The sequence below is a fragment of the Nymphaea colorata genome, chromosome 7, assembly GCF_008831285.2.
Source record: "Nymphaea colorata isolate Beijing-Zhang1983 chromosome 7, ASM883128v2, whole genome shotgun sequence".
NCBI lineage: Eukaryota > Viridiplantae > Streptophyta > Magnoliopsida > Nymphaeales > Nymphaeaceae > Nymphaea > Nymphaea colorata.
The window spans coordinates 17,614,785-17,630,917 of NC_045144.1; the positions used below are offsets into that span (position 1 = coordinate 17,614,785).

The following is a 16,133-nucleotide window of genomic DNA, read 5'->3' on the forward strand; positions in this document are numbered from 1 at the left end:
AGTATCATTTTTGACCATGGCTTGGCCAGCTTGCCAATGCCTGCTGGTGCATGTCATCTTGCTCTTGGTGCTGGCCTGCTCCGATGTGGGTGTGGGCAGGATCCATGACCTCGCCGATTGCTAGGCGCACTGTGGCTTGCAGATGGCGGCGTGTGTCGTGCCATGCAGCGCCGCCGCCAAGGGCCTGGTCTGCGCCCCTTGCATACTCCGCTGCATCGCCTAACTCCTTGGCTGCTTGAAGGACTAGCACCCAGCACTGACCTAACAAGTATGGCGGGCCTGATCTTCATGCTGGCCAGAAGGTTGTGGTGCTCAAGAGTGGCTCAAGCTCTTACCTTATATTTTCATGATCTGACGATTTGGCTTCATGTTCTAAATATAATAATGCGCGTCCAATAATGGTTCATATTTTGTAGCTATCAGCGTTACAGTTTCTACTTTCTGTGGCACATAATTGTTGTAATTAATTAACAGAAGTGTTCTTAATAAGTGAATTGTTTTATATGATTCCTTTTGGTATATATATATATATATATATATATATATATATATATATATATGGGACGATCTTTCCATTTCGATAAAACCCTGAAAATACGAGATTTTGTATTATGGTTTGTAAGAAATGCTCGAGAAAACTTTCACTTTGTATCAATAAAAGGAAGGTTGCAATGGCTGCTTTGCTTGGATAGGGTTGCTCCCGGAAGCACCCACACTCAAAATTTTGTATTTTCAGATAAATGGTAGATTGCTTTTTAGCTAAACTTATAGATATTATTCTTAACCATCAAATTATATCATAAATATGAATATCTTAATAACTTCCAAAATCAGTTGACTCACAGGTATCAATTTTTAAGACATGAAAATTTATGTCTTTGTGTCAAACTAACATGATTTAAAATACCAGATAATCAAATTGAATGTATATGAAAGTTTGTTTGCAACAATATCACCTACATAATTAAATACCGCTTCGCTTCATATGTGTGTGTGTGTGTTCGTGAGAGAGAGAGAGAGAGAGAGAGAGAGAGAAATTAATGACATCCGATCTGACTCATAGTCGAATTTGCTTTTAAGTAAATACCCGAAATCAATTTCAAACAAATGTCCTATATTCAATATCCATGGACCATATATACAATTTGGAAGTTGGCTCTTCAACACATTTCAATGTGGTTCTCTAATTGCGTATTTAAAAGTTCGATTCAGATTCCGAGAGAAATTGAAAGCCAGATTTATATGGTGATTGCTCTAAAAATCGAAGTCAGATATAATGCAGACTCCTCTTTATTCATATTCAAATATAAATATATGAACATCCGATACATTGGATATGGTAAAAGGTACATCTCATTGGAAGCCAATCTATTGACATCCCCACATATTTTATTGGCTCGATTAGATCACATACATAAAAATCAATGTGCTTTTTCACGCAAACAAGGGGACTGTACTCATACGCACATATATATTATTGACAAGTCAAACGGATGACCTACTTCCTAAGTGAGTGAAACAATACACTGTTTAATGGGATGCAAATCTAAACTAGTTATAAGAAGAAAGCATCTTTATCGGCCTATGGGGTGTATATATATATATATAATACATTGTAAAACTCCCAGGTGAAGTTCTCTTCAAGATGCATCAAGAATCTTCGCTTTACTAAGCATCACATGCTCTATCTTGGAAGAGGATGCAGTGGCACTTAAACTCTTGAACTGTGTCCGTACAATCTTGTGCGCAAGAAACTAAAATGTTTAATAGTTTTCATCCAATTGGAATCATGTAGAAGCAATATATGTGATAAATTCGATGTTTATCATATTTGACCTTATGTTTTGAAGTAAACTAACATTTTTTTTTCCTAGGGAACCAAAGTTTAGTTTTTTTGTGTTGTTGACTTTAGAAATTCTACAAGTTTCTCTATACATATGTTCAATTTCTGCCAAAACTTTATAAGTTTTATTCTTGTCAAGCCTTCTATATTAGTAGCTTCATATATACCACTTAAGTTCCCAACCTTCTTCAAGTGAAATTGCATACGTTTTTACCACAACCTTGACTTGAGCATACCTTTTGATTCACTCTCGGCTTCCCATTGCTTCAAAACATTTGCTCCATGCATTTGCCACATGTTGGCAACTAGATGCATCTTTTTCATTTACTGGTCACGTCCCAGTATGCTCTACCTATAGATCGTAAAAAGTCTCGAAGCATGCTCTATGAAAGCCTAGAGAGTAGGCACATGGGTGGCAGTGGCCTCTTTGAGGGGCGGTGAAATGAACTACTCACCCTTTAAAAAAAAAAAAAAAAAACTTGTGATCACAAGGATAGACCTCGTATATGATAAATTTTTTGCTTCTCCATGTGCTTCTTGCTTTAGTTATACCAAGTTAGTTCCCAGAGTTCATGTGCCTCTTGGAGAAATACATGGGACTAGAATAATAAGACCTGGCTAATGACATTCATTAAATAGTAATTTTCGCCAAATCTTAGAAGCTAACTATGATTAATAGATTAGAGAGTCAACTAAGTAACTTCATAGATTGGCAGCCATAGAAACATGATACCATTCTGGCAAGGCCCATTTAGCTCCTCTAATCACCGGATTATCTACTCATCGAGGTTGTAGATATTTTAATCATCTTATAGATAAGCATGCATAGAGTTTAATGCCATTCATGTGATGTGTGAAAGGAAACTTCAGTATAGAGATCCCAACTCTCTATTTTTATGACTTCTGCGAGGCTTATGCTCAGGGTGGATCCAGAATTCTTTTTTTATGAGACACTAAATATATGGTAAACACATTTCAAATTGGTCGTAGGGCAGTTACCCCTAGTATAAATGGATCTATATCCAACAATTAAATTATGTTTTTAGAAAATGGGCTTCATAGGGCATACGCCCCATGGAGACTCGACCTGTCTCCGCCCCTGCTTATGTTGATGTAAGGAAATGGTAGAGTTAAATTAAATTGGATTCGGATGCAGATATAAATATAAAAATCAGATTTGGATTGTAAAATCAGGTTTCAGATTCATATTCAAATATGACTTTTCTTTATTCAAATTCGAATATGAATATGTGGATGTCTATGATTAAGGATATATTCAATCCGTTGACATCCCTAATGATACAATATAGCACATAACTATGGAGCACTCATGTAAGTAATGTATGTGGGTTTGTGTGGGCAATTGCCACAAACTCATATCTGCCTCCGCTACTGGTAGGAGGGTTCACCTCATACTTTCAAACTACTTTGCCTCTCTCTCTCTCTCTCTCTCTCTCTCTCTCTAGACATATATATATATATATATATATGGATGGGGATGTGAAGCTTGTTTAATATTGTGACTTGGGGATTGCTCTTCTGACTAAGAAGAAAATGTGATTTTTTAACGACCGGCAGGAAATTTAAATTTCAACATCACATGCACGCCTTTGTCGGCATAATCTGGTAGGCGTGGGCCTAATCCCTAACTTCTCGTTTAAAAAGTAGAGTCTAGAGATGTTACTTCCCTTTCTCCCTCCATTCTTCTTTAGGAAACATTAAATCTCCCATAAATACCAATAGATAAGCTACCTCGGTTCATGCTTCACCTGCCCAATAGCCAAAAGCCTTTGTTTTTTTGTCTTTGAAAGAAATGGAGAGAAGAAAGAAAACAGATTCTTTCTTATCCTATTAAAAAAAAAAAAATGTTGTCATCATTCATGCGTTTGTCTTATATATTTTTTGAGGAGTAATAAGTAAAAAACTTTATGGCCTTTATTGTAATCAGTATGCTGCCAACCCTGTCTTTTTTTTGACCTAGAAGATTCTGCTTTACTATCACCTACAACTACTAATAAGCCAATCAATCCCCATCATCGCTTCAGTTGAAAGTTTCATGATGATTAAACTAAACTAGCTTGGATGCCTTGAATGAGGACTTCATCCCCTCTACAGTAAACTACTTGCAACTTGTTGCCTAGTGTCATGAAATGCCTCACTAAAGAGTATGTAAGAGAAACCCATGTGGAAGGCAGCCTCTCATATATGCATAGTTGGCAAACTCTCCTGGCCCATTTACTGGGCTTAGAGTCCGGACCCAACCGAGTCGCCTTGGACCATCAACCAAGTCAGGCCGGGCTTGAGCTCGGGTTTCGGGCATCGGGTGTCAGGCCAGCCCAATGCCAAGCCTATAATGGGGCCAGCACATGGTGGGTGGTAAGTCACTGCTTCAAAATGCATGGTTAACAGCTCCTTCCAAAAAAGTGAAAATGAAAATGGTGAAGATAGCCCGGTTTGGTTTCTTAATCATAAATTTAAATTTCTACACAAGGGCAGAGCTAGGAGGCAGTGGTCCTCCCTTCTGCCCCTCTGATTTTCAGGAAAAAAAAAAATCTACCTGTAATTTTTAAAATGTTTGGTTTAGTCTATATCAACATTTAAAATATATATATATATATATTGGCCCCTATCAAAGTTGTGAAACTATAATCCCCCATCCCTCAAATGAAAATTTCCTAACTTGGCCCTTATGTAGTGACGACATCCATTCGTATAGTTAAATTTATAATAAACAATACTCGTATACAGTGCATCAAAGCTGGGAAGCACTATGAGGCAATAGAGGGACATGTTTATATTGTTTATATATACATGTTATTTTTAGAAAATTCAGTATAAAATTCGAACTTTGTTTGAATCCAAGGGACGCCTCTGCCCCTGGTCACCATATGGCTTTCTCTCTCTCTCTCTCTCTCTCTCTCTCTCTCTCTCTATCTATATATATATATATATATATATATATATATATATATATATATATGCAAAGCTTCCTATGCTAGATCACAAGCCAGCCAAACAGAATGATCAGTTTCAACGAGCACTCCTCGACACACATTTAACTGAAAAATATAGGAAACGATTCAATTCTTACGGTTTCATCAAATAAGACGCCGAACGAATGCAGAATATTATGAATCATCAGTTGAAAGAAAAAGAGAAAAACTTGGTGTGCAAATCTCATCTAATTTTTAACATTCCACCGATCTGCTCATTAAATGTTTTATTTTGTTTTTAGAGAGGGACAGGGAAAGAGAGAGAGAAAGAAAGAATTGACTATACGCCAGCAAGCTGGAGTGTGACCATGAATCGCGGAGAGATGTTCCTGTCCTTTACAACATCATCAAGCGACAGGGACATGCCCTCCTTGACAGCAGACAGGCAGGGAAGAGAGAGAGAGAGAGAAGGAGAGGCTCTAAGTTTTTTTTTTTTTTTTTTTTGAGAAAAACTTTCCAAACATTTCATATTGTATGTTTAATTTATGCATGGCCTGAAAGTCGTTGTTGATTTTTTATATTTGCCAATTATTTCTTCAGTTTGGAGAAAAAACAAACAATTATACACCCATTTGTGACATGCTCTCTTAACCTCTCCTTTCTAATGAACTGAAACACGAGGAAAACAACAGTGTTCATGTTCTAATTACAAGAATATAAGATGGTGAAGGCTCATAAACGAAACCCACACATACGACCCACAAAATGTGTTGTCAATTCGATTCTTTGGTCTTACTCTTCTAAACTGTAAATGGTTTCCGCCTTTTTCGAGCTGCTCCCTCACCCAATAGGAGTATTGGTTTTTTCCGAGCGGCTATTCTGGTTGGCGTGGTGGTTGTCGATGCAGCAATAGTGAAACAGTGTTTGCATGGAGCCCAGCTTAGTCTAGTCCACGCCTTAATATTAAGGGCCCAACTCAGACCGGCCTCAAAGAACCTTCTTAAGCCTCAGGCCGAGCTGGAGCCTCACAAGAGATGAGCGAGCCTCCGGCACATCAGGGCTGCGGTCGGGCTTCACTGAACCTGGCTGGGCCAGCCTAATGTCCGGCCCTTTTGCGAGCAGGGAGAGCACAGCCTGGCCTTCATGCCCGGAAACCGCAGTCCATAGCCGACCAATCCTTTCAATATAAAACGTGCCCTCTCTCTCTCTCTCTCTTTCTCTCTCTCTTTATATATATATATATATATATATATATATATATATATATAAAGAAGAAAATCTCTTCTTACAACAATCCTCCTTCTGGCTTTCCATCTGGCAGCCTTGATCAGCTTGGCAAGACAGGTACACCTTTTTACATGTACATATATACACTTAGGTGTGAGATCAATAAAAAATCATTCTGATGATTGATCTTTTAAAATTGGATTGCTCAGAAACAATCAAATTAGCCAATGGTTTTGGCAGCAATTTTTTTTGTTTTTTTATTGACTCAAAAATAATATATATTTTAGCTCTAATAAATTGTATGCATATATATTTGACATGAAAAATAGTAGCCAATGAATGACAATGGGAGCTACGTTGTAGCTGGTGTGAGCACACCCACAAATTTTGCCTTATTTACATATACCAAGTTCATTAATTTTCAGTTTTTTACATATGAGTGTTCCCTAAAGTTTAAAATTTATAGAATGCCCTTCTGCTGAAAATTTTTAGCTCTGCCACTGGTACTAAGGTGAGAAATTATTTCCATCAAATGCCACACCAGCCATTCCCTTGTTTGTATGGTTAGCCTTAGAAAAGCCTGGTGAGGTGTCCTTTAGGTAGGGTACCCATGTCTTCGGATCGGCATCTATTCATATGTGAAAGTGTTTCCGATGCCGCCAGACAATATTCAGACATTGTGGGCTGATCGGATGGTTGTGATTCATTTTCTCATCCTTTTGCTGCTTGCTGGAGAGTGATGTTCACTTCACTCCTGTCTTCAAGATTTCTTTCTCTCTCTCCAAATTAGGGGATTTCTTGTCCCCAAATTTTGATATAGATTCACATTTTATAAGCTCTTTCCCTTTCTTTCTCTCTCTCTCTCCCTCTCTCTCTCTCTATATATATATATATATATATATATATATATATATAATTTCTTTTGTATTTTATTTTTTCAAGCAATTTTTATACTTAGATGATAGCTTGTCGCCTATTTTCTCTTCATTAATTTCCATTTTGTGGGCTCTTGAAAATTTGAAATTCATTTTCCTCCACAAATGTTGTCAATCTCGAGCGATCATGCATTTGCTTTTTTTTTCTTTTTAAAAAATAATAAAAAAATTCTCCGGTTCTGCTTCTGCTTCTGGATCTATACTGCTAGTGGTAGAAGTTAATGTGGGAAGAAAATTTTTTTGCAGCTAAGTTTTCAATTTGTCAATTTAATAGGCATTCACATTGAACCATATATTTGACAATCTTACATGCAGAATATGGCTCTTGTTAAGAAAACTATGGATGGTAGTCATTTTCTGTAGTTAGAATCCCAAGAAAAACCCCAACAATGAAAGTTCCCTGTGTTGAAAGGGAACTTTCACGCCCGTTTGATGGCTTGGAATAAGTTTCCAGAGTTTGGGGGTTTCCGAGGCGCATCAAATTCACCCTCATTCCAAGAGTGGTTTCTCTGTCATGGGGAAAGGAAAATGTTTCTATTCATGACCGAGCCATCACGTGCTCTTGGTAACGGCATCCATACAAGGGTGCGACTAAAGCTAAGCCATACATATTTATCAGAAACACAGAAGAAATAATTAATTAATGGTGGGAGGGAGAAGAGATGAAGCGACTTTCCAAGGAAAGCTGGTGGTGCTTGGGCAGAAGGAGAAGGACGAAGCAAGGAGGAGGGGACAGATAGGGACTGCTGCTAAGGGTGGGTGTTCCCTTCTCCTGCTGCAACATCCCTTCAATTTCTTTTGTCTGGTTCGTTTATGAAAGACAAGTCGGCACACCCACTACCACCAGAACCCAAACTCCGCCATTAATATCTCTCTCTCTCTCTCTCTCTCTCTATCAATCTCGCTGCTCAATTCCCAGGGTACTGCTATCCTCATAGCACTGAGAGATGCTGTTATTAGGTTGAGAGGTATTTAATGTTGTATAAGGGACGGATATATATATATATATATATATATATATATATAGTATTTAATGTATATATATATATATATATATATATATGTGTGTGTGTGTTTTTAATGTATGATGTTTTTCATTGCAAATTTTGTAGATATCCTTATGATGGCCTTTCGGTTTAGAAGAGACTGGAACTTTTGTTCTGAGAAAAATAAGTTGTCAATTTTTTGGGTCTAGAACATTAACTGATATATATATATACGGTTTAGAAGAGACTGGAACTTTTGTTCTGAGAAAAATAAGTTGTCAATTTTTTGGGTCTAGAACATTAACTGATATATATATATATATATATATATATATATATATATATATATATATATATATATATATATATATATAGAGAGAGAGAGAGAGAGAGAGAGAGAGAGAGAGAGAGAGAGACCCATTTGTCAAGAGGTAAAAATGTATAAGAACACGTCGAATCCAACGAAAGGATGAGATTCTGTAGCCCCCAGTTTCGATCAATTTGTATCACTGATTTTGACCTTTTATAGAATCAAATCTATGCGCTCTCTTCCTCGATAATCTTTTTTTACATTAATTTATAGCTTATAGGTTTTTTCTTACGCACATCATTTGGACATTTTGCATTATATAAAAGAAAGAGAGAGTACGCCATTTTTTTAAGAACTTTGCTTGAGATTTTTTTTTCCTAAACATCATGTCATGCACCAAATTGCTATTTAAAAACAAAAGGTAAGAACGAAGAACCAGGTAAGAATGCAATCAAATCAGCCCAACTGAGAACAATTCGAGCTACCACTGTGGAACACCATTTCTTTTTTCTTTCCTCATAAACTGTAATATATTCAAATACATTATGAATATTATAGGGCTAGCTAGATTCTCTTGGTTTCATAGCCTTTGAGGTAAGAAACTAGAGCCATATATATATATATATATATATATACACACTAGGGTGTTCTTATCTTAGAACCTTTTCAACCATTGGTGGAGTCAGGTGCTTGGCAGGATCGTGTGGGCAGTTGCCTGCACGGACCCACACGCAATTTGTTTCTTGTCTGTTGGTGTCTCGTCTACTTCCTCATGTATTTGAAGAGTCAGAAGATTTTTTGAAGGATATAACATTAGTCACCATGCATTAGTGCTCGCCAACAAAAAAATTTCTGGCTCTGCTACTGCTTTCAACTCCCATCAATGTGCAACATAAACAAACAAGTGGTTTGAAACGACAAATTGCATTTATGATGAAAAACCCATCTAATCAGAACATGGTAAATTTCGTCATCTTCACTGTTTTCTTAGATTTCATTATAATTTCCATTCGGTACCTGTACTGCTCACCAATGCAGTCGGTTCACATTTCCCCACAGCAGTGTCGCAAACATTATTAGGAACCGAGGCCTTTTCTCTCTTTGAGAAAAAAATGAAGGGAAAAAAAAAAAGACACAAGGATTTTACATGGTCTCCAAGTATATTTGGTAGAAAATAGAGATGCCTATCAAGTATAGATCATGTCATAGTTGGCAAACTCATCCAGTTGACTCGAGAATCGCCCGAGTCAGCTCAAATCGCCAACAAATCTGGCCACTAATGAAAGTTTAGCCTGACCCGCCTAGAATTGCCTGATTCAGCTGCAGTACTTTACATTACAGTTATTTGAATACTCGATCGATTGACGAGTCAGCTCCCTGAATCGAAGAGTCAACTTGCTGACCCAGTGACCGGTCATTTGTCGATCCGAATTCGAGTCACAGGTTTGCCAACTATGAATCAGGCTACACATTCCAACAAAAATCCACTTTAATCAAGTTCTTTGAATTGAATCATTGGCTAATCGGTTTGATTTACCCGTAAAGTAATGGATTTGCAAGCAAGTTAGACAGTTATTATCTATAATTGCCAAGGATGAAAGTGTTTATTTAAGTTCAAATCATGTGTTTGTAGAAAATTATTTTCATAACTTTTCTACTTGATGCAACGGTTCATATTCAAGACAGCCAAATAAATTAGAGGTCAGGTCGAAATCTGTTCCACTAGGGCAAAAAATGACAAAACCCTCATGCCAGATCCGGCCTATTTGCGGCCTCATTTATGGAGGTCAAGAACAAGCTATGTCATAGGCATAGTGTATTAAATAAACTTGTGATCTTGTCCTCTTCGTATACTATCTTGACGAAAACTTACAAAAAAAATAGTTGTGACCTGACCCCGTCGCGTCCGGTCCTATCCATGTAAACATAATAAAGAGGCCTTCATGGATAAGTTAATGGAAAAAGATCCAACTTCACGTCTTGGATGGAGTTGGCACAATGGCCAGTTCGTTTCAAATCTCCGAGACGTCAACTCTCTGTGTTACAAAAAGAATGTCACTTAACATGCAAGTTGAAGCAGCACCTCGAGACACAAAAAAAAGGCCCTACAAGAGGGTGGATGAGGGTTTCAACTTTTATTTGAGCATAGGATGAAATACTTATCTTGCTCACCCAGTAAAAAAACCAAATTCACCAACATCCCATATAATCGAATCAGTAGTGTCAAAATTAGGTAGAATCTGCTCGATTCGAATTGCATCGGTATATGTGCATGCAATCCAAGGATGCTGTAGATTGAATTTTACCTTTTATTCTTTTTTGTCTTATGATTTTCAAATTAAAGAAATGCAATAACAATTTTAATTACTCATCCCAAAACAAATCCAATTCGAATTTGAAGCAGCCCGATTCCCAGAGTCTTCTCAAAACCAGTTTGATTCACAAATCGATGATAAAAACAATGTCACAAGAACTCACAGAGGGTAAAAAGAAAAAGGACAACGTGGGGAGGGGTCGTTGTTGGCAATAAGATAAGGTCACTGTCCTGGCTTTCATCTGCCAGCGCTACTTAGCTAAAAATGGCCCATACATTTCCGCATATGATGGCATCCATGGACCATGCTCGCAGCCATTGTAAAGCTTCAGCTTCTCAGTAAGAGCTGTCTTCTCGTATCGGCAAAGGACATGTTCTGTTTGCACTTGTATAGCTAAAAGCCTGCATGCACAAAGCATGCAGCCGCTTTACACTTTCTCTAGTCTGTTTCATCATTTATGTTTGCAACTTGCAGTCGACACGTCCGGTTTGTGCTGGTGTGGTCATGATCACTCTAATAGAAACAAAAAAACTATTCAAGAATTAATTCTTTTTTCTGTGTTTTCTCTTCATATTCAACCAGAGAAGCTTTAGAATTCTGACTTGGATTGATGACTGCCAACTGCAACCAATTATTCAAATAAGCATTCTGTTTGTAACGGCAGATTCTTAAACGGCATACTTCAGTGTGACACAACATGGCAATTTGCACCATGGTCATTAAATGTTAAGAAGCAGCAAAAACAAACTGTAGATGGAATCTTTTTTTGGATGATAACAATGGGTGTATGAAATTATGGGGATCAACTCAGAGTTTGGATCATTAATCTAGATTCTCTTGCAGCACAAATATGCAAGGCACAGTTAAGTTTGCTCCCTAAAACCTGTGCATAATTTTTAGCCGTGCAGGTGAAAAAGACTACCAGCTTTTGCACAACACTGGATCCCAAGGGAGGAAAAAAAAAATGGCGGGGCCTCAAATGCTGCGTCAGACTAACAGGCATACCCACGTGAGTGGCACATCCAGTGACGCCTTTTCCTGCTCTTTTCCTGTGTCTCTATAACGAATTTCAAGGATCCCAAGACTGCCCTTCATCCCCAACTATTTATTCCACCTTGTTGTCATCTACACTATCTCAGAGAGAGGGAGAGAGATAGAGAGGGAGAGAGAGAGAGAGAAAGAGCATTTACGTTGCAGAATAAGAGAACCAACATGAGATATTCCATCAGGTTGCTGCTTTCTTATCCTACACTATCTTCATAAGCTTTCATCTGTGTGCATATAGAAGTGTGATCTGTTAACTGTGTAGAAGTTGATACTTGATAGTGCCTGCCTTTTCCCACACCTTTTTTTCCTGTTTTCTTGTTGGGGAGTCTATTTATGTAAGATTCTTGAGGTTGAAATATGATGGATCTGCGTTTCGATAGCCAAGATGATAAGGCCGGTCTCCAACTTATTGAGGAGCTGACTGCAAGTGCAAAGAAAGTACAAAAACAGGTTCTAGTGGAGATATTAACAAGAAATGCAGAAACAGAGTACCTGCAGAGGTTTCTGTCAGGGCAGTGTGATGTCGACCTCTTTAAAGAGAAGGTCCCCCTTGTGAATTATGAAGGAATCAAGCCTTACATTGACAGAATTGCAAAAGGGGAGCCATCTCATTTGCTTTCTGCTGAACCCATTTCTGAACTCCTCACGAGGTACTGAACAATTCGTTCCTGATGCCAATTTCGAGTTTCTGAAGTCAGTCATGGGTAATATGTGCATCTTTATTGTCTCTTGTGTTTAGCTCTGGGACATCTGGTGGACGGCCAAAGATGATGCCGTCAACCGCCAAAGATTTGGACAGGAAAACCTTTCTTTACGATCTGCTTGTGCCCGTGATGAACAAGTAAGCCACCTCTCTCTCTCTCTCTCTCTCTCTCTCTCTCTCTCTCTCACTCACTCACTCCCTCTCTCTCTTAAGGTTGGATCAGTCTGAAGTTCAAAATTCCCTTGTTTCAGATACATCCCTGGACTTGACCAAGGAAAAGGCATGTACCTCTTGTTCATCAAACCAGAAACCAAAACTCCATCTGGTTTGATGGCCAGGCCGGTTCTTACAAGCTATTACAAAAGCAAGAATTTTAGGAACAGACCATTTAACAAATACAATGTTTATACAAGCCCAGATGAGACAATACTCTGCCCTGACAATAGGCAGAGCATGTACTGCCAACTTCTTTGTGGGCTGAAGCAGAGAGGTGAAGTTCTTCGAGTTGGTGCAGTATTTGCATCAGCATTCCTGCGTGCAATTAAGTTCTTGGAGGATAATTGGCGAGAGCTGTGCCTGAACATAAGGACAGGAAACCTCAGTGACTGGGTTACAGACATTGGTTCCCGAGAATCAGTCACACGCATCCTCGAGCAGCCTGATTTTGAGCTTGCCAACTTGATTGAAGCAGAATGCTGCAAGAAATCATGGGAAGGAATAATCAAGAGAATTTGGCCTAGGACAAAGTATATTGATGTCATTGTCACTGGATCCATGGCACAGTATATTCCCAACTTAGAATTCTATGGTGGTGGATTGCCACTGATCTCAACCATGTATGCATCTTCTGAATGTTACTTTGGCCTCAATCTCAAGCCTCTAAGCAAGCCATCAGATGTCTCCTATACGTTGCTTCCAAATATGGCATTCTTTGAGTTTCTTCCAGTAACTAAAGGCCATGAAGGTGAGATTGGAAGTGTCCACCGCAATGGCTTTACCAGTAACAGTTGCTTGGAAACTGATCAGAATTCCAGAAAGAAAGAAACAGCAGCTGTTGATCTAGTAGATGTACAAATTGGACGCTGCTATGAACTCATTGTCACGACATTTACAGGTAACCAATCCTCCTCCTTCTGTAAGCTGACCAAACATCTTGGCATCAAAAATTCCGCTCATTCATTCCCTAAATTTTCAAGTTTTTACCATGATTTACAGTCAGTGCAGCAATCGATGGTCATTTAACTACATCAATTTATTCAAGACCAAATTTTCAATTTTTTGCATTTTCACAGCCCATACATCAGATTCGATCAATGAAGCGCTTGAACAAAAACAGAAAAAAAGAATCACTAAATCATCTATAATTTTGCCTGTTCCAGGCCTATACAGGTACAAAGTTGGGGACATTCTCATGGTGACCGGATTCCATAACAAGGCTCCCCAGTTCAAATTTGTCCACCGGCGGAACGTTGTGCTGAGCATTGACACCGACAAGACAAACGAGGAAGACCTGATGTCCGCGGTGGCCCGGGCGAAGCGGCTCCTGGAACCTCTGGAATGCATGCTAACCGAGTACACCAGCTACGCCGACACATCCACAATTCCAGGCCACTATGTTCTGTTCTGGGAGATTAAGCACATGGGCAGCAGCACTGCTGCATGGAGGAAGCTGGACTCCTCTGTCATGGAGGAGTGCTGCTCTGTGGTAGAGGACTCCCTGGACTATATCTACAAGAGATGCAGAGCGAAAGACAAGTCCATAGGACCATTGGAAATCAGGGTGGTGCAGGAAGGCTGCTTTGATTCCCTCATGGATCTCTGCGTCTCCCAGGGCTCCTCTGTGAACCAGTACAAGACCCCAAGGTGCATCAAGTCCAAGGAGTTGCTGAGGCTGCTCGACTCCAGAGTCATCGGCAGATTCTTCAGCCAGAAACCGCCGGTTCTACCGACCATCCACCAGACCTCCTGACCGAACTCGCCGGAAATAATTTTTCCCGGCGGTGGCGCGGGGATCCCGATCTACTGCCCTGCTTTTTTACCTCTCACCATCAGCGTGGATCTTGTGCCGTACTGTATTTTGTATAAGCACGTGTGTATGGAAAGGTACCTCTTCTTTTGGGTTTCACTGATGGTCATGGTCAAATCTTTCTCCTTTTCGTCCAATAAAAAATTGCCACGTAGTGATGCTTTAAAAGCTAGCAACGTGCAGGTGATCTCATCGTCACGTGCGCCGGGAACCAGTCCGAGACTCGGTCAAGGCTCCTCCGATTCGGTCATGTATCGGTCAGTCACGATTCGAGTCGTCAGCTGAACCCTAGGCTCAAAACCGGAGGTGCAAGTTTGAGAAGTTCTTCAAGGGAAGGCCTGTTGACTTGCCATAATCAATGGGGACCATAATGAATGAGCCTTGCCAAAATCTTAATATATACATACAAGGAATGGCCTTCCTGATATCCTCCCTTTTCTACTGCAATTTTTCATTTTTAGATCGCCACTGATTTGATTGTCTTGGTCTTAACAGGAAAGAGAGACTCAAAAAATATTAAAGCATGCCAAGCCTCATGAAAATAGATCCTATATTATTGAGCTTGAGTAATTTTGCTTTCTGATCCTTAACTTTCTGTAGTTGCTAAATGAGGGAAGACTAAGGAGGAAATTGAGATCTGCCATGCCAAACTTTCAGGTTCATAATTGGCCAACTATGTGCTTAGTTGAACTTTCATGAACTGTGTGGGCTTTGTTTGGTGCCTCAAAGATCAAGCAGTTACCAACATACTAAAAAATCTTAGCAGTTTCTGGGAAATCTCTGCCTTCATTACGACGTTATGAATATCTATATAACTGCCAAGAAAAAACACACCATAAAAAGATCTATAAACATGTTTGTTAATTGGAAAATGAAGTTTATGAAGGAAGAAAATAGAGATGCCTTAATGAAGAAGGGGCCATTGGGCCATATCATGTCATGTGAGCCCTACATGCACCCTTTGGTGTGCTGCCAACTTTGGGGCAGCCCTTGTGTAATGCCTTAATGCCATGCAAACGCCGGGCCAGGCTGATATAGACCAGTTACTGCATTTGGTGATCCTTCTTGGCTCCAACCTGGTCCTAGCCAGTGGCAGCCCAGACCCCATTTTGTTCCGACCTGTCGGCATGCTGTGGACGGACAGAAAAAACGTTTGTGGCCCTAGCCCGTTCAGATAGGTTGAGAGTCAAGCCAACCACGCGTCTTGGCCGCTTCGAATGCACCAAACTAAGCTGGCTAGCCTACCTTTGAACCACCCATGAAACCATTTTGGGTCCACGCCCCATACCTGCGCCTGGATAGCAGCCATGGCAAGTTTGTACAAAGCCGTGCACAAGAGACAGAAGAGCTTGACCAGTACAATAGATCTAATCAAAGCTGCAAGCAGATCAAATTGGGGTTGCATCAATTCTTTACTGTACTGTATTCGAACCCAATCTGCTTGAAAACACATCTAGCTGACCCACATATGAACCATTTGCAGCCCCAGATCTAGTGGCCTTAGATATCAAACAAAAGCGTAACCGTAGCAAATTAGTAATATTATCTGCTAAATACAATACCAGGATGACCTGCTACCACATATACCTTGCCTTTCCATAAAATAAATACTAACAGCAATCGACGGGATTAGTTACTGATCGATTGGAACCATAAGTTCCCCGACATGTCCAATCCAGAACCACGGCCGCTCGAGATAAGCCAATGAACTTGAGCCAGGTAGGTGGAGCATGTTGGCCCCAATGTTGGGGCAGGATTAGGTTCAACAAAATTTGGACATCGTCGGTGCGTACTATTCCAATATAAAC

General features: G+C 39.6%; 1 protein-coding gene across 3 annotated transcripts; it reads left to right on the top strand.

Moving 5' to 3' along the window:
- Positions 1–11,672: 11,672 nt before the first annotated feature.
- On the top strand, positions 11,673–14,851 carry LOC116256977 (indole-3-acetic acid-amido synthetase GH3.17). Of its 3 annotated transcripts, XM_050078595.1 has the most exons (6): positions 11,678–11,778; positions 11,977–12,246; positions 12,336–12,437; positions 12,551–13,413; positions 13,679–14,402; positions 14,509–14,851. In XM_050078595.1, the coding sequence occupies exons 1-5, from the start codon at positions 11,762–11,764 to the stop codon at positions 14,266–14,268; spliced, it is 1,842 nt and encodes a 613-aa protein (XP_049934552.1). In that variant the 5' UTR covers positions 11,678–11,761; the 3' UTR covers positions 14,269–14,402; positions 14,509–14,851. The 3 variants fall into 3 exon arrangements, with proteins under 3 accessions (XP_049934551.1, XP_031489399.1, XP_049934552.1); XM_050078594.1 differs by having other exon boundaries at positions 11,673–12,246; XM_031633539.2 differs by having other exon boundaries at positions 11,673–12,246; positions 13,679–14,851.
- The last annotated feature ends 1,282 nt before the right edge of the window (positions 14,852–16,133 follow it).